At 40.8% G+C, this 25,972-nt stretch overlaps 1 protein-coding gene across 4 annotated transcripts in view; it reads left to right on the forward strand.

The window, feature by feature from the left end:
* Window positions 1-22,849: 22,849 nt before the first annotated feature.
* The window catches only part of CDC14A (cell division cycle 14A), a 183,787-nt gene continuing 180,664 nt past the window's right edge, over window positions 22,850-25,972 (forward strand). For 3 of the 4 annotated variants that reach the window (XM_042998004.1, XM_042998001.1, XM_042998003.1), the window contains exons 1-2: window positions 22,850-22,958; window positions 24,900-24,990. In XM_042998004.1, the coding sequence (XP_042853938.1) occupies window positions 22,865-22,958; window positions 24,900-24,990 (185 nt within the window). In that variant the 5' untranslated portion in view covers window positions 22,850-22,864. Of the gene's footprint in view, window positions 22,959-23,995; window positions 24,079-24,899; window positions 24,991-25,972 lie in introns of those variants that run through there. The other variant, XM_042998002.1, reaches the window with a different exon arrangement.

Below are 25,972 nucleotides of genomic sequence, written 5' to 3' on the forward strand. Positions count from 1 at the left end.
AAATAAATAAACATGGGGAAAAAATTAAAAAAAAAAAAAAAAAAAGAGACAAGGAAGTGTTTGGTTACATTATCACCATAGAAATGCAAGTAAAATCAATGAGGTACCATAACACACTCACCAGAGGTTGGCAAAATTTTAAAATCTGAAGTGTTAGCAAGGGTGTGGAACAGGAAGAACTCTCACGTGCTGCTGATAGAAGTGTAAATTAGTCAACTGCTTTGGAACAGAGGCTGATATTACTCAGTAAACTTGAAGATGTATGTATCCTACAACCCAGAAATTCTCTCTTATATATATAACCAGTGGACTCGTATATGTGCACGAGGGTATATGTACAAGAATGTTTATAGGATTATTATTAAAAATAGCTCAAAAAGTGCAAACAATTCAAATTCATTTATGGGGAATGCCTAAGGAAAGTGGGTACATTCATACAATGGAATATTATATAGCAGGAAAGAGAATAACCAATGAATTACTGCTATGTGACGAATATCAAAACAACTCAGAGCCAAGAAGGCAAGTCATAGAGACATACATCCAGTGTAATTCCCTTTATCAACATTTCAAAATATGCAAAACTATTCTATTTTATTGGGATACAATAAATCCCAAGAAAATGGGAGATCTCAATTTTTAGAAAAGCAACTACTCTCGGGTAGAAGGAAGGAAGAACAAACAAAAATGCACACAAAATGGGTTTCCAAAGTGCTGATGATGTTCTGTGACTTAAAGTGGGTGGTAGGCACATGGAACGTTATATTATTATTCTAGAAAACATATACATAAGTCATGTGGATGCCACTTTGTATATATGTTTATATTATATAATATATAATATATAATATATAATATATAATATATAATATATAATATATAATATATAATATATAATATATACTTATACTGTATGTTTTATTATAATATATAATATATGTTATATATAATATTAATATAACATGTTTATATTATAATATATAATATATGTTTATATTACATATATGAAACATATATTTCACAACAAAAAAGATTACTCTGGTAGCTATGGGGAAGAGATTATTTAGTAGAGTCAGGGAGACAGGTAAAACTGTTGATACAGTAGTGATAGAATAAAAAAGGACAACAAAGTTTACATGCCTTTTCAAATAGAATTTAGGACTTTTGAATTAACTGGATGCAGAAGGTTGGAAGAAAAAAAATGGACAATTATTCAATTTTTGAACTTGTGTGACTATACATTTTTATGAATTAACAGAAAGTTTCTGAAAGGCTAGCTATAAACTAGCAACAATGTTACTTTCATTGGAGAAGTGAATAGTTCCAGGCCAGGAGGGAGGGAAACATACTTTTCACTGTCTCTCGAATTCTGAACCAAGTTTGTGTATTACTTGTTCTATAGTAGCAATATGATGATGGAAATGATTGCACCTATGTTCTGTGATCTGCTGCTGAATTAGGGTAAACAGTCAATCTTTTGTATTTACCCTAGGCCAGGGTGGGCTGACCACCCTCTGAGGTCAAGGGCTGAATCTTGCTGAGGTAAATCACGGGTGCTAGGGTTGCCCCTTCAGTAGGGCTGTGGGTGGGGCAGTCACCATGGTTGACATGTTTGGTATAACATCACGAAGAAACTGGATAATACTCCCAAGGCATTCCTTGTGGCTGCAGTAGCACCATTTAAAAATTATGAGTACAGGTTGGTCCTTGACACTATCTTACCTGTCCTTTCTGTGTTTTTTCCTTTCATAATTCTTTCCTGTACATAATCCTACATGCATGTTAGCTAGTCCTCAGTAAACAGCTGACTGATGAAGGCTTGAGGTATTAACCCTCCAAGCCATTAATGCTCTAAGGGTAGTCAAAAATCCTAAACAAACAAACAAACAAACATAACCTCAAAATTAAAAAAAAAAAAAACCCACAAATGCTATTGTGAGTTTTCTAATATTTATGTCTTTTCCATTGTACTATTTGACTAATTACTAAGGCTAATCCTGCCTCCCATTTTACAATCTCATTTACATAATATAAACATTTTGATCATTGTTTTATTTAATTTTTATTCATACCTTGCCTCATTTCACAAAATATTTGAGGTGCTTATAATATGCACATACCATAAAATGGTGAATTTCAAATAAGAACTTAAAAATCAGGCCCAGAGAAATAAAGACCAGAGAAGAAAGTCATGTCCAGGCATAAAAGTAGAACACGAGTGAACTACTAGAATTGAGTTTCAATCCTAGATCTAGGATTCCTGGCGAGAGAAAAAAAGGGAGGCATGATAGGTTATTAGTTACCTGCTCTCCCTTCCCCCATCATCCCTCCAAAGCCCACTATTTTCTTCCCCCACTGTGCCTCCAAAGGGAAGTATGTAGCTTTTCCTAACATGTGACCAGAGAAGAAACTTCTCACTTGGGGCTATAAGCTTTTATTATTACCTCTGAGTCTGCATACCTTTGTATAATAAAGGCACAAAGATAAGAAGAAAATACATTTTAGCTGAATTAAAATTGAGCAAATGGTTAACTTGTGCATTGGGCAATGAAGGAAACAGTAGGTGTAGCTGACATAACTTGAGCGAGCATGTATTTGTTTACCAGTTTATATCTCCATAGCAAATAACTAGGGATTTAAGAATCCTCATTTGTGTGCTTCAGAAATATCATGCAATCAGCTGTTACGGTTGCATCATTTTAGGGGGTTTGTGTGAAAATAGTCAAAGGGATGTTCACTTGAAAATTCTGTTTGTTGAACTTTGTGATTTTATGTTACATGTTTAAGTTATTCTCTGCGTGGCCAAACACCTTCGTTTAATGGGCCACTGGGGAAATAATCCTAGTTTCTAAGGAAGTTTCCTTCAGCGTGTTTATCATTGATCTGGATGAAGACCGAATATATTTATTGAAACAGTTATAGGTTAGTTCAAACAATGGATGACACAAGCCAGGTCTCATTCCATCTTGGGCCCTTAAGTGACCGTATCACAAGTCGTCTGAAACATACTCAAATCCAGCCAAAGGCGTTTCTGCCTGTCTGTGGAATTTTTCCACCCCACTTCCTGTTCTGAGCTTCTGTTCCTTGCCGTGCTCCTCCACTGGTTCAGCCCCCTCTCATCCCAGGATTTTGCTGCAGGTCTTTTTGCTTCCTGACCTATTTGGACTCCCTTCTCCAGCTACGCCCTTGGCACTGTCTCCTGCAGATGATCTGGTGTTCCGACTTTGGCTCTGGGCCCTGAGGCTCTGTGGAAAAGGTGCTCCAGCCTCCCCTACTCCTGTGAGCCTGACCCAACTTGGCCTAGCTTGCTGTGCACCCTCGTGGTATGTAAGTGTGTGTGGCATGATCAGTGTTCATCTCCTTTGTGTGTGGACTGGAGTCAAAGAATGAGGAAACCTAAAGGCCACTCAGAGTTGTTTAACAAAATGAAAAAGCTCAAAAGTGCATTCATTCATTCACCATTTGTTCATTCATTCATTTGTCTGTTGTGTGCTGGGCGCTGAGAACACTGAGGTAAAAATGAGAGACACTGTCTTTACAGAGTTGAATTAATGGCAAAGCAGGAAGTAATTTTAAGGCAGCTTTTTGTGTGTGTGATTTATTCACTATTTAGTTACACAGTGGACATAGCTGATTCAATCGAGAGCAATTTGACAAAGATGGTGTGTCCTTAACAGCAGCTATTACTTGATCTGGCACAGTATCCTCGGACTGGGGTGATTTTGCCTCTCCCCCCTGCCCCAGAGACATTTGGCAATGTCTGGAGACACTTTTGGATGTCGCAATTAGTGTAGTGCTGTATGGTGGTTAGAAGTCAGGAGTGCTGCTAAACACCCTCCAATGTATATGGTACGGTGACCCATCACAATGAATTATCAAGTCCAAACTGTCAGCTGTACTGAGACTGAGAATCCCTGGCTAATGTAGGTGTCAATCAGCATGTTTTTGAGAGAGTAACCATTAGGAAGGGTTTGTTTAGCTTGGTATCTGTTATTATTACTAATGGCTGATGTTTATTGAGCCCTTACTGCATACTAGGCATTATGGTAAACACTTTAAGTGGATTATCTCAATCATCAAAAACTCTATGAAGTGGGTATTATTATCAGCTCTATTTTACAAATGGAGAAACAGGTTTAGTGGGGTTAAGAAATTTGCCCAAGATCTCATTTATAACAAGCAGCAGAGCAGGGAGTTGAACCCATGAAGTCTGGCTCTTTACTCTTCACTACCACAAACAGCATCTCTAACTTAGAGGCCAGGCCCTCCCTTCAGCTGTTCCTTAGGTCGTTAGAAATTGCTTCAGTGACACACTCAGCTGGCTCAGCCCTCTGTGGCTTATAGGCTTCTGCTGGAAGCCAGAGAGGAAAGAGAGATTGATGTGACAGTATATAATTCAACCAATTTGGAATAGAGAATTTAACATTACCTTAAAACATCAACCTCTAGTTTATGATTAATGGTTCTCCCAAATGGGTGTGCAGCTGGCACATTAATCTGAATCAATTAAGGAGAATCAACCAAGACTGTTAGTCATATCAAATTCAGCTATGATCGTGTTGACACAGAATAAACCACAATACTATAAATAGCAGAATAGAGCTAGCAGACTCTGATGCGGTCAGCTTTCATTATCTTACACTTTGGTTTTACTTTTCATTATTTTACATGTCTGCTGTACCAAGAGCCTCTGGGCAGTTTTTGGTAAAATTTTAGGATCAGATCGTACTTTTTTTGTCAGTTGGTGTTTTCTGAAGGCGAACCAGCAGCCCACTGTCATCCATACCTTTACTTGCATTACAGTGCCTGAATACTCCTACACGGGAAATTTGATCTAGTTCCTCAACCCTACAGTTGAACTGATAGAATGTAATCGAACACTGTGTCTGCCCATGTGATAGGGCAGAATTCTTCTGTCTTCTCACCTGAGTACAACAGGCTTGTGCCACCCAGAAGAATGAAAAGGTAACTCAGAATATGTGGGGTCCTTATAGCCCAAGCGGATATCCTTATGAAGAAGAGGAAGTATGGGCCCCACAAATTGCAGGTCAGTGTGAAGTAAGTGTGGTTTTGGCCCCAGTAAATTTCTAAAATGACTTATTTCTGAGAAATATATATGTGGGTACCTATGGATTTGGCTATTTCATTTTGAGGTTCTTTTTTATTATTATTATTTTTTTAATATGAAATTTATTGTCAAATTGGTTTCCATACAACACCCAGTGCTCATCCCAACAGGTGCCCTTCTCATTGAGGTTCTTGAGGTATGTGTGGGTATGGGCATCTTTAAGAAGCCCTAGTCATGTTTAGAAAGAGCCGCTTCCCTAGAATTCACCCCTGGTGGCCTGACCGTGAAAACACCCTTGTTCTCAGAGCCAGTAACAACTTCTAGCGGGTTAAATGTCAAGAATGTTGACTTTCTTTTCTTTTCTTTTCTTTTCTTTCCTTTTCTTTTCTTTTCTTTTCTTTTCTTTCTTTTCTAATTATCGCTGTAGTATGAGCTGTTATGTAAGGAGGAGGTTGGCAGGTAAAGAGTTTTTGTGGGGAGGTGCCTTTTTTCTTGCTTGTTATCAAGAGTGGTTTATTACCTTTGTCCCATATAATTCAATAGGTCTCATAGACGCTATTGCCTTAATCACCTTTGAATTCCTGGGGTATGGCGGCCTGGTGTTTTTTGTTTGTTTGTTTGTTTTGTTTTGTTTCTTCTTTTGTCCTTTAAAAGTTACAGAGCAGATACACAAGTTAAACTGAACAATAATGTAGTGATACTAGCTAGCAGCTACCATTTATTGACTGCAGTGAGCCAGAGCACCGTACCGGCCGCCTTACGTGTGCCTGCTCACTTCATCTGCACGACAGCTCTTTTACTTATTTATTCTCCTTCTACAGAAGAGAAAAGTGAAGTTTATATTAAGTAATACAGGTTGGATTAAGTCACATAGCTGGTTAGAAAGCAGCTAGGCTAGAATTTGAACACAGGTCGGCTGCAAGGTTCATGTGATTAACTCCTCTCCTGCCCTGAGCTCCCTTCTTAGGCTCAGCGTTTAGCTAAAGGATTGTGGAGCACAGAGACAACGCCATAAGAAGTGAAAGAGTAGAGTCAGGGCAAAGAAGCAGAATTTTCTTCCGGAAGACTAATTGGATATCAATTTGTTCCTAATTTTTCTCAGCCAGGTTCTGCTTCTGCCTTTCACAACAGTTCTAAAAGTGGCAAATTGCTCTGGGAAAACAGATGTCACTTTCTAGATAGATAATGCAATATTTGTGAATTTCATTTTTAAGGGCAGACACTTGAAACGTTTTCCTAGTGTTATAGATCTCAGGCTTATTTCAGATAGAATTTCCTATGCTGTCTTTTTCCCATTAAAAGGCAAATAGCTTAATGAAGACTCTTAATTAAGAGGCTTAATTACTACTAGTGAAGTAGTCATTTGATCAGAGATAATGGTGAGTTATATGTAATATGCTGAGTTATAATTTCCATGCAAAATTCTATACGTCTTTAGAAGGAGTTTCATAATACTTAAGCTTTGTGGTTTTTACACAGACTGTAAAAGTTTAGGAGAAAATAAGAAATATAGATTCTTGAATGTTTTCCCATACTTCTTGACTCTTACTTGCTTTTGACTCGGCTGTTATACCTGCAAAATTTTCACCTGATTCATCTGCAAAAGGAGCTTGTAGAGTTGGTAGGTCTATAAACTGATGCTTCACTATAACGTATAATAAAAGTTCACGTTTATTGAACACTCAACTATCTGGCCCTGTGCCAAGACTAAGTACCCTCACAACCCAATATGTAGGTATTAGTGTCATCCCTGTTTTATAGATGGTAAGTAAGAGGTTTAGAGAGGTTTGGAAGCTAGCTGAGATCACACAGTTAGTGAGAGTCTAGACTCAATCATAGTCTGACTCCAAAGTCAGGATTTTCAACTTTGCCTGAATGGTATCCAGGCTTCAGATTAATGAGGGTGAAATGTATGGCAACATTTTTCTTATATTCTCTGCTAAAAATTTGCATTATTTTTTAACCCTGACACAAACTTACAGCTTTAAAAAACACTATTAGCCTCATTTACTGTAAATGGAAGATCAAGCAATCAGGAGACTTAGGTTTGTGCTGCAACAGCCCAAATGCCTCAGCTTGGTGTTAGTAAGTCTCCATTCTTTTTCTAGTTTTATATACCTGAACTTCCTTTCACATGCCCTTTGCTCCAGCCACACTGGGTCACTCATCATACCCCAGACATGCTTCACTTTTTTATGTAACAAATTTGTCAAGGGCTTAATAGATGCAAGGCACTCATTAAATTGGGGAAAATTTAAAGAATAAACAGTCCACAATCTAGAGGGAATGGCAGTCATCCATTGAGATGCCTTTATTGCAGATTTTAGTATGATAAACATCCCCAAAGAGAGGTACAGATAAATTTCTGTAGGAACACAGGAGAGGGAATAACTAAGTCTAAGTCCTCTGCTACTTAATTCTCAGTAGTATTTGAGCTGGTTCTTAGTCAAGAGGATTTCAGCAGGTAGAGTTGGTGGAAAGGGCATCATGGAAGGCACTGAGCTATTAAGGGCATGGCATATCCAGGGAAGAAACATCTTCATGGCATGGAAGAGGACAGGTATGAAATCTGACATGGCTGAAGACAGGCTTGCTACGTGTTGGGGTGGCTGAGGGCCTCAAGTTCCTGATAAGGAATGTGGATTTAGTTCTATAGACCTAGATACCATTAAAATCCTAAGAGCTTCCCAAAGCCCACAGATTCTCTAAGATCTGCTGCATCCACCCTCCCTACTACCCTTCTGCTCTCCTTCCCTACCCTTTTTCCCTTCGTGCACTCAGCTCCATCCATCTTGATTTTCCTTGACTGCTCCCAAGGCTCACTGGTTATCATTTGGTGTTTTCTCTACCTGGAAAAATTACTCCCTAAATATTTGCATAGTGCACTACTTTTTTTTTTTCTTTTTTCTTTTAGGTCTTTGCTCAAATAACACTTCATCAGAGAGAGTCCTCTGACTGCTGTTGACCTTAAAAGTAAAACAGCCAGTTATTTTTTTTTTTTTTAGGTTTTATTTATTTTGAGAGAGAAAGAGAGGGAGAGAGAGAGAGAGAGAATATCTCACGCAGGCTCCTCACTGGCAGCATAGAGCCTGATGTGGGGCTTGAACTCACAAACCATGAGATCATGACCTGAGCCAAAACCAAGAGTAACATGCTCAACTGACTGAGCCACCCAGGCGCCCCCAAACAGCCAGTTATTTTACTAGGAAAATGGATTTATTTGGGGATAGCAAAGGAATTGCAATTCAGGACACGCAAGCTGTGGCCAATTATAGGCAAGTCCAGAGGTCAAAGGAGAGAAATTTTATAGAGAAAAGGTGAACATTGGAGGGTCACTGCTATGAATGACAGATTTTCCATTGAAGGAAAGCAAGAGTTCAGGGCAGTGACAGTTTCTCATCTCCCAAGTTGTGGCATTTTCTTATTGGCTGAGCTTGTTGCCAAGCAGGAAGAAATTCTTCCTCCTGGAGTAGTAAAGTAGACTTCTTTCTGTTGGGAATATGAGTAAATCTCTTCCCATTGGAGTCTGCAACTGACAATGAGTGGTAATGCATGAGAGTTCCCCCTTCTGGCCTCCCAACTCCATTTCAAATCAGGTTTCCTTTACTCCATTTTAAACTATCCTATGTAAAAATAGCATCCCCTTGGGGTGCCTGGGTGTCTCAGTCAGTTAAGCGTCCGATTTCGTCTCAGCTCATGATCTCACAGAGCCCGATGTAGGGCTCTCTGCTGTCAGCATGGAGCCTGCTTGGAATCCTCTGTCTCCCTCTTTCTGCCTCTCTTTCTCTCTCTTGCTTTCAAAAATAAATAAACATTAAAAAAATAGCATCCCCATACCAGGTACCCTTGAACCCAGCTTTATTTTTTTTTATAAACCTCATCACCATCTGACATGTTATTTTTTTACTCTTCTTCTCTCCCCTTCCTAACTCCCCAACCTGAAATGTAACCTCTTTAAAGGGAGATTTTTTTTTTGTCTGTTGTTCACTGTTCTATTTCCAGCATCAAGAACAAGGCCTGGTACAAAGAAGATGCTCAATACATATTTGTTCAATTAATGGATTAGTTAAAATGTGTATTTCCAGTCTCTGGAGCCACTTAGAATGTTTTCCTTTTATGTTTTTCATCTTTTTTTATTTTTAATTTTTTAAAAAATGTTTATTCATTTTTGAGAGACAGAGAGACAGAGTGTCAGTGGGGAGGGGCAGAGAGAGAGGGAGACACAGAATCTGAAGCAGGCTCCAGGCTCTGAGCTGACGGCACAGAGCCCAACATGGGGCTCGAACTCACGGTCTGTGAGATCATGACCTGAGCTGAAAATGGATGCTTAACTGACTGAGCCACCCAGGCGCTCCTTCTTCTTATCTTTTCTTTCTTTTTTTTTTTTAATGTTTATTTATTTTTGCGACAGAGGGGGACAGAGCGCGAGTGGGGGAGGGGCAGAGAGAGAGGGAGACATAGAATCTGAAGCAGGCTCCAGGGTCTGAGCTGTCAGCACAGAGCCCCATGTGGGGCTTGAACCCATGAGCCATGAGATCATGACCTAAGCCAAAGTCGGACGCTTAACCGACTGAGCCACCCAGGCGCCCCAGCTTTTTCTTATCTTTTAAGGCCATGTGCCAGAACAACCAACACCTGGAATGCTTGTTTAAAATGCAGATTTCTAATACTTACCCTTAGATATAATTATGCCAATAATCCCAGATCACATGTTTAAAAACAGTAAGGTCTGTGTCATTTTGGACTTTTATGTAGCTAGTTACATACAACAAAACTCAAATGGACTCAAAAGGAGAATTATTGGCTCACAAAATAAAAAAAAAAAAATCATGTGCAGCTCCTGAAATCATGGTTGATCTAGTGATGTCACCAAGTCCTATTTCTATTCCTCTCTCTGCTCTGCCTTCCATGGGCTGGCTTTATCCTTGAGTTCCACTTGATGGCAAAAAAGGTGGCCACAGTTCTAGATATCAACTTTTCTCCCCACATCATTCATCGTTCAGTGTTTTGGAAGTTGCTCTGGCATAGAGTTTGGGATTTATTCTCTGTCTTTGGCTCTGTTCTGTGAGAGAGAGGTCTACACAAAATGACCTTCAAAGGCCTAAGGAGCTGTAAGAAGGAAGAAAGAGTCCAACAAGTCCAGCTTGATAAGGAATTATTCATTAAGGGGACTTGGGGACCGAAGCATGTCTTGGGTAGTTGCAAGATGAGTAGATCCCCACCACCCCACTCTGTAAGACCTGTGTTTATACCCTAGAGACTGGGTATTAAGTGCCAGGAGACCACGTGGGAGGAAATGTTTGAGAATCTTTGTCATATCTCCAGAGCAGATCAAGGACATTATGCCCCAAGGGTGTACTTAAGGGTGCATTAAACAAGAAGAAAGAGGGTTGCCTGGGGGCTCAGTCAGTTAAACTGACAGATTTTGGCTCGGGTAATGATCTCTGGTTCATGAATTCAAGTCCGGAGTCAGGCTCTGTGCTGACAGCCCAGAGTCTGGAGCCAGCCTCGGATTCTGTGTCTCCCTTTCTGCCCTCCCCCTCTCATGCTCTCTCTCTCTCTCTCTCAAAAATAAATAAACATTAAAAAAATTTAAAAAGAAAAACAAGAAGAAAGAACAATTGGTGGGAGGGGGTGTGTGTGGTTGGTGCGCTCAAGAAGGCTTCAGGTCACAGAATGACCATCAGGGGAGATTTGTCCAAGATGGCGTTAGACTGGTTCACACAGGCCCAAACTGTGTTCCTTCTTCATCCCCACCCTAGTCACTGTGGCCACTATGGGGGACAGGATGTGCTGAATGGCTAAGCCGGCCAAAGCCCACCTCTAAGAGCTGAGGGGGAAGGCTGAGGTTAGTGCTACCACAAGCATGTATTTGGGAGTGGTTGAGGGGTAAATGTTTCAAAGGCAAATTAGGGTGTTGTTGGAGGAAGAAAGGGAAAGGGGGGCAGCCAGCATAAGACTAGCTTCATGAAGTCTTTTCTTTCAGGTAATTGACCTTCTCTGTTCCCAAGACAGATCCTGATAAACCACAATGCTGTGGGTTGGTTTCTCGTCTCTTTTTGGCAATATTTCCCCCCATTCTTTGCTGTTTTTCAAATATTTCCAACGTTCACTACTCTCCACAAAACCCCTACATAGTCCCTCTCCTCTCTTAGGTGATCCCAACTTCTTTTTTTTTTTTTTTTAATTTTTTTTTAAATGTTTTTATTTATTTTTGCGACAGAGAGAGACAGAACATGAGCAGGGGAGGGCCAGAGAGAGAGGGAGACACAGAATCGGAAGCAGGCTCCAGGCTCTGAGCTGTCAGCACAGAGCCCAATGCAGGGCTCGAACCAACACACTGAGATCATGACCTGAGCCGAAGTCGGATGCTTAACTGACGAGCCACCCAGGCGCCCCCCCAACTTCTAATTCATAGAGAAAATAGAAGCAATAGGAGGCAAGTATACCATTTCCACCCCTCACCAATCCAATTCATAAACTTATAGTTTACTGTCATTCATGCCACTTCCCCTATAATCTTAAGAGTTGGGGTTGGCACCCTGCAGTCGTGGGCCTGCCATATGTTTTCGCAAATAAAATTGTCTTGGAAGACAACTATGTCCATCTGTTTATATATTGTCTGTGGCTCCTTTTGCAATCCCAAGGCAGAGTTGGGTAGTTGCATCAGAGACCCTATGACCTAAAAACCCTAAACTATTTATTATCCGTCTCTAAAAAGTTTGCTGATCCCTGTGTTAGAAGGCGGGGGAGTGATTCTCACACAATCAAGGTTAATCTTTCTCATTCTTAATCTTGTCCTGTTCCATTTCTTCAGATTATTTAGGCTTTCCCTCTGCCCTTGGCCTTTCCAACACTGTTGGTCTCTTTCCCTCAATCTATCAGTGTGCTCAAAGATATCAGCCTTAAAACAATAAAACAAAACAAAACAAAACAAAACATTCCCCTTGTCCTTCAACACTCTCATGTGCCTGCCTTATCTCTCATCTTCTTTCTGACCCAACCTCCTCCTCCTTTTTTTGCAAGTAAGTTTATTTATTTATCTTGAGAGAGAGAGTGCAAATGGGTGAGGGGCAGAGACAGGGAGAGAGAGAATACCAAGCAGGCTTAACACTGTCAGTACAGAGCCCCATGTGGGGCTCGATCCCATGAACTGCGAGATCATGAACTGAATGGAAATAAAGAGTCAGATGTTTAACTGACTGAGCCACCCAGGCACCCCTGACCCAACCCTCTTAAAAGTGTTGCATTCATGACCAGTCTTACATGTCTCACTTTCTAGTCACTTCTCAAACCACTTCGGTCATACTTCTGTCCTCACCAGTCACTGTTAGTTAATTAAACCAATCAGTTTAATTAATTAATTACACATTTAGTGAATTAACTAAAGTATTTGTTGAGGTACCACCACATGCCAGGTTCTATACTAGGCTGACACAATGGTGTCACAATGTGATACGGATGACACAATGGTGAACGAAATTGGCAGAAATCCTGGCCCTGTGGAACTTATCATTTAAAGGCAGAGACAGACATTGAACCAAATAAGTAAAGTATCCAGTATGTTAGGACATGATAAGTGCTATGAAGACAAATCAGTCAAGGAAGAGAGAAAGGTAGTGCTGGTGGAGGATGAGAGTTTCACATTTTAAAAGTTGTCATGAATGGATTCACTGAGAAAATGACATTGGAGCAAAGACCAAAGGTGATGAGAGTGAGTCCCTGGCAGAGCAAACAGCAAGGGCACAAGCTCTGAAGTGGGAGGGTGTCTGGGATGTTCAGGAGACCACAAGAACCAGCGTGGCTGGAGCAAATAGGAATAAGAGGCAAAATGATGGGAGGTGGTGTTGGAGGGGCAGTGAGGGGCTGTGTCCCTTAGAGCCTTTTTCATGCCATTTTAAGGGTCTTGGCTTTTATTCTGAATGATTTGGGGCAGTATTAGAGGGTTTTGAGCCAAGAAGTGATAGGATCTGACTTAGCATTTTAAAGGGATCTCTTGGCTGCTCTGTTCAGACTAGCCATAGTGGACAAGGGCAGAATAAGGGATGCCAGTTAGGAGATTGTTACAGTTATTTTATCTAGATCTTTACAGATAAAGAGGGGAGTCCAGGATAAATCCTAAGTTTTTGGCCTGAGCCACTGAAAAATGTACAATCACCTGAGATGAGAAAGCTTGTATTTGGAGCAAGTTTTGGGGGAAAGATGAGGAGTTTGTTTGGTGGCAGACTGCTTCAGGTGCCTTTCAAACATTTAAGTGAAAATGTCTAGTGTCCAGTTGGATATACAAGTCAGGAGATCGGTGGAGAGGTCAGGGTTGGAGATAAACATGTGCAGTGCAGCATACAGATCAGAGTTAAAGCCACATGAGGAGAGGTGGCCGTAGCGAGAGTGGCTGAGATAGAGAAGTGACTCTGAGCCGTGAGGTACTTCATTGTAAGAGGTTAAGAAAATGAGGAGGAATAGAGTCTAAAGAAGCAGCAGTCAATGAGGCAGAAGGGGACCCAGGAGATATGGTGTCATGGAAGCCAAGTGAGGAAAGTGATTCAGGGAGAAGGAAACAAACAATGGGATTCAGTGTTGCTGGTAGGTTAAGGAAGATGCTGAGAATTGACTGTTGAATTTAGCATTAGGTGGGTCACTAGTGACCTCGACAAGAGTAGTTTTGGTGGCATGGTGGGTACCAAAGCCTGATTGGAGTGTGCTCAAGAAAGAATAAGAGGTGAACAATTGCAGACAGGGAAGACAGAAAAATTTTGAGGGGTTTTGCCATGAAAGACAGCAGTGAAATAACTTCTAATGGACAAATCCCAAGACACATGTCACTTCTAGTTTATTTATCTGTTATCTTTGACACTATGTACTCATACATCCCCTGACTGTGAAAGAATTAACATCCTCAGGAGGAGCCCTCAACCAGTAGTTGGTAGGAGGTGGTAGATAAATATTAGAGCTCCTTTGCTCTTTGGGTAAATTGGGAGGCAGGTGGTTTTACACCATGACCCAGTGTACCCAGGGTAATCAGCCTACAACCTACCATTGTAGGTTGTAGCTTGGCCTGAAGACATCCTCTACTGGGGCAAGGAAGGGAAGGCAACCACTCCTCATTCTCTGCACCTCCCTAGTAGATGTCTTGCACTTGAATCCTTGTTTCGGAATCTGCTTCTTGGGGAACCTAAACTAAGACACATAATCTAAAACAAATCTTCAAAGGGCCCATGTTACCCAATAAATACTGACTTTTGGCTCATAGGTCACATGTTTGCAGTTAAAAGCCCCTTCTTAAAGAGTTTTGGGCAATTATAAAATGGAAAGATTGAGAAATCTTCCTTTCCCAAATAATCCCTACAATTTTCTTTTTCTTCCTGTGTAAAAAAGAAATATGTATTTGGTCTTCTTCCCATTTCTGACACAGAGTTTCCAAAACCTTGGAATTTCCTGAACGATAAGGGCAACAGGTACATCTTTGGTTGTTCATAACAGGTCATACCTGAGTGTGTGATATGAGGTGACTTCTAGTGGGCCCCTAGATTGCTTCAGGATGGGGCTGGTTACCAGAGGAACCAACCATGAGAATAGAGGGCTGGAACTTTCAGCTGCACCCCTAGACCTCAAGGGAGGGGACAGAGGCTGGAGATTGAGTTCAGTCTCTAATGGCCAGTGATTAAAGATGGGAATCAGAGAGCTTCCAAGTTGAGGTGCTATCAGAGTAACATGCCCAGAGAAGGCACAGAAGCTCTGAGCCCCTTCTCCATACTTTGCCTTATGCGTCTCTTCCATTTGGCTGTTTCTGATTTGAATTCTTTGTAATACACTGGGAATAGTAAACAAAATGTTTTCCTGAGTCTTGTCAGCTATTCTAGCAAATTGCTGAACCTGAGGAGGGGGTTTGGGGAACCCCTGATTTATAGCTGGTTGATCAGTACAGGTGGTGGTCTCAAACTGGTGACTGGAGCCTGAAGCAGGGCAGTCTTGTGGAACTGAGCCCTTCATCTGTGGGGTCTGTGCCAACTCCAGGGAGATAGTGTCAGAATTGAAGTGAACAGTAGAACATCCAGCTGGTGTCTGTGGGTAATCAGAGAATTGCCTTGTATGGAAAGCTCCCACATATTTGGTGTGAGAAGTGTTGTGAGTAGAAATGGTAGAGAGCTATCAAAACCTAAATTATTTTAAAAGGGTATGTTTTCTGTATTTTAAAGGCATTGGCACACTATGAACATTGCCTGCTATGGGGATGAGAGCAAAGATCTGATTTCATGCTGGGTATATTCATTTTGTATCTGTTGTTTCTAATCATGTGAAATCTAGGAAATTAGTAATTAGATGGTAATACTCAGTACTTTTAAGAGATTTTCCTTTTGGAACATTTTAGAAGGTTGTTTAACCTAGAATCTGAAGTAGACAGATCATTTTATAGTCAAAGTAGTAATCAACATGCCATCCAAGAAGTCAAGTAATCAAATCAAAATTAATTTATTATTTCTGAAAGTTTTTTTAAAAAGTCTTTTAGAAATCAACTTCTTACAAATCCTAAATTACTTTTGTTGGTTAATTGACATATTTTAATCAAGTGTATTTCTTGTATATCCTATTTTTTTACATTCATTTAGGGTCTTTTTTACTGAAAATACAGCTTAAGAGAAATATACATTGTCTTCTCCACATTTATCTCCAGTATATGCAAATTAAATTTCAGGCACCTCAGACAACTCTTCCCTTTGTGCACTTAGTTATGTTCTGTAAAAAAAAAATGGGCAAGTTCTGCTTTGTCTTTTTAATAGTGAGAGGGGAAAAAAAAAAAGAATGGAAGATCCTATTAAGTGAGTCTGAGTCTATATTCTTGTTATGATTCTGCTTCTTTGGGGATTAATGGAGGAAGCTCCAATCTATTTACAATTAGTTTAAATACTTTGCAGTCTATTTCTGGCAATTTAAAAATCCCTGCCTGACGAGGCTTTACCTACTTAATATATTTCATTTTGGGGCCCCGTTACCCTCTGGATAAAGTCCAATTTTTTTCTACCAAGATTCTTTTCCCTTTCCTCCTACTTCATTCTCTATGCTGGAGCCAGCATAGTTCTCTATGCTGGAACTACTTCAGGTCTTTGACCTAGTCTTTTCTCTATTACATCTCAGCTTATGTACATACACCTCCCTCAGTATGAGACTTTTTCCTGTGTCTTTCTCCTTCCCACCTCCCTGCTACCTTGCTGCTCTATAATCTGACTTCCTCCACCTGGCGAGCTCCTATTCAACCTTCAAGTCTAGGACTCTTGGGTTTTGTGTTTTTGTTTTTGTTTTTTTTAAAGTAAGTTCTATGCACAACGTGGGGCTTAAACACACGATCCTGAGATCAAGAGTTGCGTATTCCAATGACTAAGCCAGCCAGGTGCCCCAAGTCTACAATTCTTTAGGGAACTCTTTCCTGGCTTCTCAGCTTGCTTGCTTACCTATATCCCTCTCTGGAATGTTGCTTCCTTAAGAACAAGAAGTGTGCTTTGTTCTTGATTTCAATCCTAGCACTTTGCACAATATCAGGCACCTGGTATGCAGTTAATATTTGCCAAATTAATGGATGCATAAATATAAAAATGTATACTTGATGTTATGAGAAATAAAACATGGTTATGAAGAGAAATATTTAACCTAAAATATGCTAATATATTTTAGGATAAGCAGAAATTATTTTTGTTTGTGTGCATGTCAGATTTCTCATATCATGATTATCCTACATTAATAAATCTCAATTATGTTTTGGATATACTCTGAAGAATGACATAGATCCTAATGCAGGAAAGCTTGGTCCATGGAAGATATAAAGTATGTTTTTCCCCCTATGAGAATCAGGACAGGTATAGGTGTTAATAACAATAACAGCATTACTTACTATCAGGAATCTGTTCAGTAAGTGTGTGTGTGTGTGTGTATATATATATACATATATATATATATATATATATATAGTATTTCGTGATTGGAAAAATGGAAACCAAGGGTCTCCTGCTAGTTTATTGAAAAGATTATTTTCTCCTGGAGTTTCTGCACAGGAAACCTAGCGTTACAAAGGGGCATCAAGGGTCCCCGTGGTAACTGCAGGGAACATGTGTCCTAGGCTTCTGGAACAGAATGATTAAAAGAATGCGAGCCAGAGCAGAGGAATTTAGGAATCCACCAAGGATGCCTGAATGGGGTCATTGGCCCCCATCACACTCTAGAGATAGTACCATGGCTACAGGCAGTTAGAAATGGAAGACGAAGTTAACTTGTACACTGTGGGGATGTCCTCAGTTGATAAAAAGAGCTTCTCTGTGTCTGTTTTGCTTATGTTGGTGGCTAGGAGTAAATTAAGTAAAAATACCTAGATCCAAAGAGATATAGTAGTTTGAGTCTTGTGAATATACGATTTTGGAAATAATTTTGTATTTAATATAAGCTTTAACATTAATAGCAAATATTTATACAATGGCATCACAGCATAGCACTCTTATTTAATTCTACTATTATTCCTGCGAGTTACAAATTGTTTTAGTTCTTATTTAATGACAGAGGAAACAGTCTAAGATAACACAGGTGGTGATAAAGTGATGCCTGAAAGCTGGGCTTCTGATTATAAATGCAGTATTTTTTCCATGACTCCAGGCTACAAAGAAACTGCTTTCATGTTCAAGTGATTCACGTAAGTTCATTTCCCAACATTTAAAAAAAATTTTAACGTTTATTTTATTTTGAGGGAGAGAAAGGGTCATGGGAAGGGCAGAGAGAGGGCAGAGAGAGGGAGACCCAGAATCCAAAGCAGGCTCAAGGCTCTGAGTCATCAGCACAGAGTCCGACGTGGGGCTTGAACTCATGAACTGCGACATCATAACCTGACATTTCCCAACATTTTAATAACTCACTTCTTTGTTCATTTTCCAAGTATTTGTTGAGTATATGTTTTGTAGTAGTTTCCTCATCTATAAAATGGGAATAATAATTCAGTAAAACCTTGGATTGTGCGTAACTTGTTCTGCAAGTGTTCTGAAAGACAAGAAAACGTTTCTAATAAATTTTAACTTGATACACGAGTGATGTCTTACAATACGAGTAGTATGTGATGCTGAACGTCACACGATTACAACTGAGCCAATGGGTCTTGAAATTCACTTTGGTACACAAGTGCTTTGGATTGCAAATGTTACAAGCATTACAAATTTGTTTCTGGAACAAATTACACTCGCCAACCAAAGTTTTAGTAGTACCTACCTCATAGGCAACTGATGATGTAAGAGCTGAGGTATAAATTGCTGTGCATGGTTTTCAATAAAACTTAAGCATTAACTATTTTTATTTACCTGATATAAGCATGTACAGAGTGTAGTAGGGACATGTATTAAATGGACATGTAAGAGTGAACACTGAAAACTTGAGATCGAAGTGTGCCACTAAGGTGATAATGATGAGGGTAGTGATAGTTGAGGCAGTAGTGATGGGGGTGAGGAGTGGCACAAGGAATATTATTTTATATATTTTTGGAGAAAAAAAGTTTACTTCTTTATTTCTTCTCCAAAAAAAAAAAAGAGTAGAAATGACAAATAAATGTAGATGGATAAATTCTGTAAGTTTTAAACTGTATTGAGTCGTCAGTCTATTTGAAAAATGTAGCAAATGGCTAATAAACTGAGCACTGTTAAGTATACTGACCTGGCCATAGAACTTTCTTTCACCTTCTAAAACTACGTCATTCTTTCCTGGCTGCATTAGTCAAAGATAAGATGATTATTAAATTGCATTGTTGTATTTAATGTTCACTAACTTTCTCAAACTGTGTTCTGTGGAATACTGGTTCACTATTAATAAATAGTGGAAATAATAATTCAGATTTTTAAAGAAGCCACGTGACAACAATAGCAATGGCAGATAATTTTTTCATTCTGAGTTTACATTATTTCAATATTTTATCTAAAAATTTGAAGAAAAGATATTATACATATACATTATTGTTGCTTGATATTTTATTATCTCAAAGGTTTAAGAACCCATGAGCTAAAAAATGTAAGATGAGCTAAGTTAGGAGAAAATTGAGAAAAGATTGTTGGTAACTGGTCTTATTTCTACCACTAATCAGCTATGTGACTTCAGAAAATTAATTACCCACCATGGACCTTAGTTGCTTCTTCTCTTTTCTTTCCTCTATTTACCACATCATTTTTAGGAGTGAAATACTTTGTAGTATCCCTGTGTGCTCATCCATCACTCTCTGCCCCCATCCCCAGGTCAGGTTTCTGCTACCTGAAGCCTTATGGAGCCTGTTTGAAAACTGGAAGTAGCTGATCTCCCAGGTCCTTCCTGGTTTTTACCATCTTTGATTCTGGTTTGGAGTTCTTAAACAGGCATTGGTGATTAGTGCAGTGCTGGGTTAGGCCAAGATCTTAGCATCCGTAGGCAGCTATCTCATGAGTTACATTATCTACATATTTTTGGTATTCTGATTACACTGTAATAATTTATATATATAATAAAAAATTGCTTTAAAATATTTTTGGTACCAGGCAAGGAATTATCAAAATATTTAAACAATTCACATTTTAATAGTTTTTTTTTTTTAAGTTTATTTATTTATTTTGAGAACGAGAGAGCGTAAGTGGGGGAGGGACAGAGAGAAAGGGAGAGAGTCCCATGTAGGCTCCACACACTCAGTGTAGAACCCCACGAGGGGCTCCATCTCACCACTGTGAGATCATGACCTGACCTGATATCAAGAGTTGGATGCTTAACCAACTGAGCCACCCACAGGCCCCAAATTACTTTTTTTTAAAGATTTTTTTTTAAGTAATCTCTACACACAATGTGGGGCTCAAACTCACAACCCTGAGATCAAGAGTCGCATGCTCTTCCGACTGAGTCAGCCAGGTGCCCCAATAATTCAACTTACTTTGAATTTCAAATTACTCAGAAGGGCAGGTTTCTACAGCTCCTTGTTTCACAACTAAACAGAAAATTAATTTTTAGAAAGAATTCAAAATATGTATTCTATGTATTTTTTACTTGCTCATATAACATCATCATGACTGAGCAAGCAACTAAAAGAGCATCTTCTAATAATATATTCTAATAAGAAGTGATACTTTGAATAGAATAAGTGAATATCACCGTTGTCAAGTCTTTGATTAGCCTAACCAACTTTTTCCTTACCCTTCTCCAACAAGAGAGAATATTTTTCCCTTTTATTGCAGCTAAATGATAAAACTTGGTTCTTTTACATTTTTCATTGCTTTTCTCTCATCTGAATCTTTTCTCAGTGCTTTTTTCCAATCTCAGAACTAGTCACACTAGGTCACCACTGGGACATTAAATTTATGAGGGGTATAGACAGATTGGAGAAGACCGTGACTAGACTTGAAGCCATGTAATTTAAGAAGAGGTTGAAAGAAAGGTTGAGGATTTTAATCTGGGTAAGACTAAGGGGAAGAAGTGGTCTGAGGGAGCTGCCTTTGCATTTTTGAAGAGGTGTCATGTTCAAGAATGACTAAGGGTGTTCAGGATGGCCTCAAGGGGCAGAATTAGAACCAGACATATTTTGGTGCCATATCGTATTTTAGAGCTGCCTCCAGCAGTGAGTTTTCTAGCTCCAGTGTGCACAAGCATAGTCTGCAGACTGTTTTTCAGGGTGTGAAAGGCAGGATTCAAGGGATGTTCAAAGAGTCACTGTTGTTGAGACATTTCTATACTTAACTGTTAAATGTCTATGTTTAACATTACCTTTCTTTTCTTCATTGAATGACATCTTAATTCTCTTAGCATTTTCTTTATATGTGAAATAACTTTCTTTATGGTTGTTTAAAATAAAAGTCATTTCCTACCACTTCTGTTAAGCTGGATAATTGGAAAGAAGTTTCTTCCATTATCTTCCTCCACAGACTGAAATCATGCCTTTATTATGAAACTACAGCCAATAGGAACACTGACCTCATGATAATTGAGAGAATAAAGTGTTTTATGATCTCATTAGAATCTTGACATGGATGTGTGCTGTGTGTGCACTAGCTTGTTTACAATTTTCCTTGTAGAATTTTCTATATCATTTAGATTGTGTAGATTTTGGTTTAGAAAAATTTGATTATACTGATAATCACTTATTTTTCTTTCATGCAACATTAAAAAATTACTTATAGAGTCTTAACTTCAAAAATTTCATTATAATATACATACTGTAAATATGATAAGGAAAAATAAACTTTTTCTTTTTGAGTTCTTAATTTGCAGGATTTCTTTTCATTCAGGTCATAATTTCTTTATAACTAAATTTCTTTATAACCAAAATTTCTTTATAACCAAAATTTCGAAACAAGCGAATTATATGAAAGAAATGTTTTTTGTATATTTTGTATATTTATTTTGTTCAGTTGAAGCTACTGTCTCTGAAAATACAGGTTTAGAGTTCATTTAGACTATTTGTGAAATTAAAAGTTTATGTGTTGAATGAGAACGTGGGCTTCTTTTTCTCATGCAATTTTTCTAACACAACACTGGGATGAAAAGTTGTTAGGAAATTTGCAAGTGAATTTAGATTCTACCCAAATTTAAATCGGCGAATTTGGAAACAGATTGCCATCATTGAATTCAGACTTCTAAACAAAGGGGGTAAGTTTATTGAGACATTCATTTGCTTTGCTTTTGTATCTTTCACATATAAAACCTGTTAGAAATTTTCAGTAAAATAATTTGATTTGGCCAACATGATTGTTGACACCAAGACTGGGAGAATATCAGGCAAAATTCAAGTAATTGTATGACTGCGGACAACATGTTTGAGAGATGTCTTCTCCTTTAGAACTCCACAGCCATGACCAGTGGACTATAAAACATGGAATGCATCTCAACACTGAAGAACATTACAATTCACCTTTCAGGACTTTTACAGTTTTAAAAAACTCTTTTGAGGTATTTTTTCCTCATGTGAAGATTAGGGTACAGATGATGCTGTATAGGTATAGGGTATAGTAAGTACTGGTTAATGATTCTTCCAGTTTTAAATTTATATGGTTCTGTCCTTAAAGATTTGGATGTTAGGGTTTTTTTTGTTTGTTTGTTTGTTTTTTACTCTCTTACAAGGACGTGTTTGATTAGAATTACTGACGTGTTCTCTTTTTTCTGAATAGCTAAGAAATATACACACACACACACATATAACTTATGAGAGCAACAACAAAAAAATCAAACCACTCAGGTTTCCAAAAGCACTTCATATTTATTTTTTGTTCCCATTTAGCTTTTTGGAGAATCGGCAAAGCTGATTAACGGTCTAAGACCAGGGAGTTGAGTTTTACTCGCTGGCCTCACTGCGCTCCTTCAAAGTCCGCCCGGCAGCTCTTCACTTGTGCGCCCCCTTTCTCCCAAAGGCGGGCGCAAATCCCTTTCAGTTTCTGAGAAACCACATAGAGCGCATGCTCTTACGATGGTGGATCTGTAGCGCCATTTTCATACCGAAGGCTTTAATTAGGCACGTCTGTAGGGTACCCAGTATTAAAGTTGTTCAAACAGTGTGAGGAGCCTCACAGAAACAAGACAAGGGCTTTTTGGGACGAACCACTCCCTGCAGCACTTAAGCTAAGACGTAAAGAGATTCTTTTGTGTTAATTTCCCCCGTGGACGAGTGGCCCTCTCGTGTGTCGCTAGTTCCCTCCCCGCTCCACCCCTCTCCCGCCCCGGCTGGCTTCGCTTCCCCGCCCCCCTCCTCGACCAGAGCAAGATAAAGGTGAGGCATTTGTGATGATTTTGCGGCCACAGTGGCAGTCCAAATGAGAGGACGTGGGGGACCGGATGGGAACGTTTTCCCCTGTGAGAACAAAGCACAAGTTATTTCAAAGTCCAGTATGTGTAGAGGAAACCGGTACATGTTCTTTTGAGCTAGGAGGTAGCGCTTTTTTAATTTTATTTTTTATAAAGGTGGAGATCCATCAGGGGTGGGGGGCTAGGGTTGCTACAAAGATTTGCTATATATAGGAGGCGGAGCGCGGAGCTCTGAGGTCTTTTAAGTGTGTGTGTGCGTGTGTGTGCGTTCGCGCAAGAGTTTAAGAGAATGTGGGTGATGGGGCGCGCAAGAGAGACAGAGAAGAAAAATCTGGAGTGGGAGAAGACTTAGTGCAGAAAAGGAAGGGGGGCCGGCGCATCCTTGCCTGGGAAGCCGCAAAAGCGCCCTTCCCTACCTACTCCCTACTCCACCGTTTCATTCATAAGTTTCTAGTCTGGAGGCCCCGCCCGGCTCCCCTGGGCCCAGGGCCCCGTTTCCTGTACAGCAATTGGTGGACGGCAACAAAGTCTTAGCAACTGGCTCCTAGTGACATGTGGGCCGCCTGGTAACTGGGGCGCGGGGTCGGCGCCGAGAAAGGAGCGGGGCTGTCCCTTTAAGGGATGGCCGCGGAGCCGTGAAAGTGGAGGGGGCCGGGGGAGGGCGGGGAGGAAGGTCTGAGGGCGGACCTAGGGGGAGGAGGAGGAGGAAGAGTTGCTGCTGAAAGGAGGTGGCGAAGGAGGAGCCGGAGCAGCTGCTGCCAGCCCGCGGGCACCGGAGTTCTGCCCGCTGCCGCACGAGTAGCCACGGGCGCGATCGGGGCAGACGTCTCCTCCTCCATGATCACTTTGGGAGCGGGGGGAAGACTTTGCCCTGCCGTGAGAGCTGGTCTGCGTTTTCCAGGCGCGGCGGCGGCGGCGGAGCAGCCGCAGCAGCCGGGTCCGAATCGGAGCGCCCACAGCCTGGGGCGTGTGCGCCCCGCGCGGAGCGGGCTCGGGTTCCCCACGGAATGTCCCCGGGGCGCCCGGCGCGCTGACTCCCCAGCCGCCTCCGCCTTCGGCGCCTGCTGCCTCGCTCCGGCGGGCTTGGTGTTCGGGACTGCAAGCTTCCCGGCTCCTGGGCAGTGGGGAAGCCCCCGGGGGCGGGTGACCTCAGCTGTCCACGACCCAGCCCTCCCCCGTGCGTATCTTGCTTAAGATGGCAGCGGAGTCAGGGGAACTAATCGGGGCTTGCGAGTTCATGAAAGGTGAGGAGCAGCCGCCCCACATCCTCCAACCCTACCTCACCCCCAACTCTTCACTTCTAGCCCTATGTCCCAACCGCCGCCTCCGGCTTCTCTTGGGGTCCCCAGTGTCCTGCAGCGGCTGCGCGCGCTCTCGTCTCCTCTCGCTACTGTCCTCTCCCAGAGGACCCCCTGCTTCCGGCTTCTCTGTCTTTCTTGCGTCCCAGGTTCCCTCTGCAGCTCCCTCGGATGGCCTCCCTGCCCAGTAGTGGGACAGCGCGGGGTTCCGCCGGACTTTTGCACGCAGGGGCTGGTGGGGATCCCGCTCTGGGTGATTTTTTTTTTAGTCTCCTTTATCCCGCTCGGTTTTCGGGACACTCCCTCCCTGCCCCCGCCCCCGCCCCCCTCCCCTCGCTCCCGCATCACACCTCCCTGTCTCTTACTCCTTTCCTCTTCTTGAAGTCTTCGATGCTGCAGGCTCGCCTCTCTCTTCCCCTTCTGCAGTGGCTGAGGTCTGGAGATTTCTGAACCAAACTTGCATCTTCAGTTCTATGGGTACCCCCAGCTTCTATCTGGGCCCGTTCGCCTGGAACAGGGGAGATATGGGAACTGCCCCAGCTGAGTCTCTCAGTCAGGTCCCCTCCTCGCCTCTCTGTTGTGCTCTTGAGTCTCTGGGTTTCTGGGAGAGATCAGGTTTCTGCAAGAATTCCACGTGTTAATAGAATCTTTAAATAATGGGTAGCAGTTATTAGTTTGATCTTTCCTGTAGTACCACCACCCCTGCCCACCGTTCAGCTTCCCTACTTCTCATATGTTTTCTCCCATCTTTTAAACTTGTCTTTCAGATCGGTTATATTTTGCTACTTTAAGGAATAGACCAAAAAGCACAGTAAATACCCACTATTTCTCCATCGATGAGGAGCTGGTCTATGAAAAGTAAGTTTCTATTTTTTTTTCCCCCCTCAACCGTTTAGCTTGTTGGCTCTTTGGTGAGGGAACAACACTATGTGCCTCTATGGCAGGTTTATTCAGTTTCCCCCAATGGTGCAAGTAACAATACCATTTTCCGGAAGACTCAGATGCCTGAGGAGAGGTGCAGAGCAAGTTAACATCATTTGAACCTGTCGACACCCCAGTCCTTTTAGACCTCTGTCTATATTAGCTCTTCCTACTGCCACCACAAACTGCAACCCTAGATACCTAACACTCCCCAGAGTAGGACCAGGGAGACACTGTCCTTGCCAGACTCTCTAATTGGCTTGTGAATCAGCCACCCAGTATTTATGGAGCACCCACAGAGTATAGGGAAGCGTGTGTATTACAGGTGCTTCAGCTTTACAGTTCACAAGGCTTCTGTTGTCTCTCAGGATGTTTTTGTTTCTGCGGCTCATTTTTGGAAAATGGGACCTGTTTAGCTGGAGGTAGCTGTACCTAAGTCATATCCATGAGTAAGATTTTACCTGTACAAGAAATTACTGAGTTATTTTATTTGGTTGCCCCAAGCTTCAGAGTAGTACTTTCTTTGTCTTTGAGGAAGTGGTATAGGAGTGATTTACTTTCTTTGGTTACTTTGCTTCTTCTATGGGAATTAGGATTTGAGAGTGTAAAATAAGAATAGGGAACTGTTGTTTGTGAAAGACCAATAGTTTACAGGAAAAAGATATCTTAATATTTCAAGGGTAATAAAAATTTAATTGAAGAGAGATAAATCTCTGTTCAATAAAAGCAACAGATAATAAGAAATAAGAAGGCTGAATTGACTTGATTACGCTCTCATTAAAAAGAGCTGGTGTTTCAGAGTAGTCCAATATCTTCTAACTTAAACATTTAACTTTACTCTCTTGTTGTTAAACCAAACATGCAATTAAATGAACATAGTTAAATGAACCATAGTGACCCTCATAAGCTTCCTAGGACT

This window comes from Panthera tigris, chromosome C1, assembly GCF_018350195.1.
Source record: "Panthera tigris isolate Pti1 chromosome C1, P.tigris_Pti1_mat1.1, whole genome shotgun sequence".
NCBI classification, from domain to species: domain Eukaryota; kingdom Metazoa; phylum Chordata; class Mammalia; order Carnivora; family Felidae; genus Panthera; species Panthera tigris.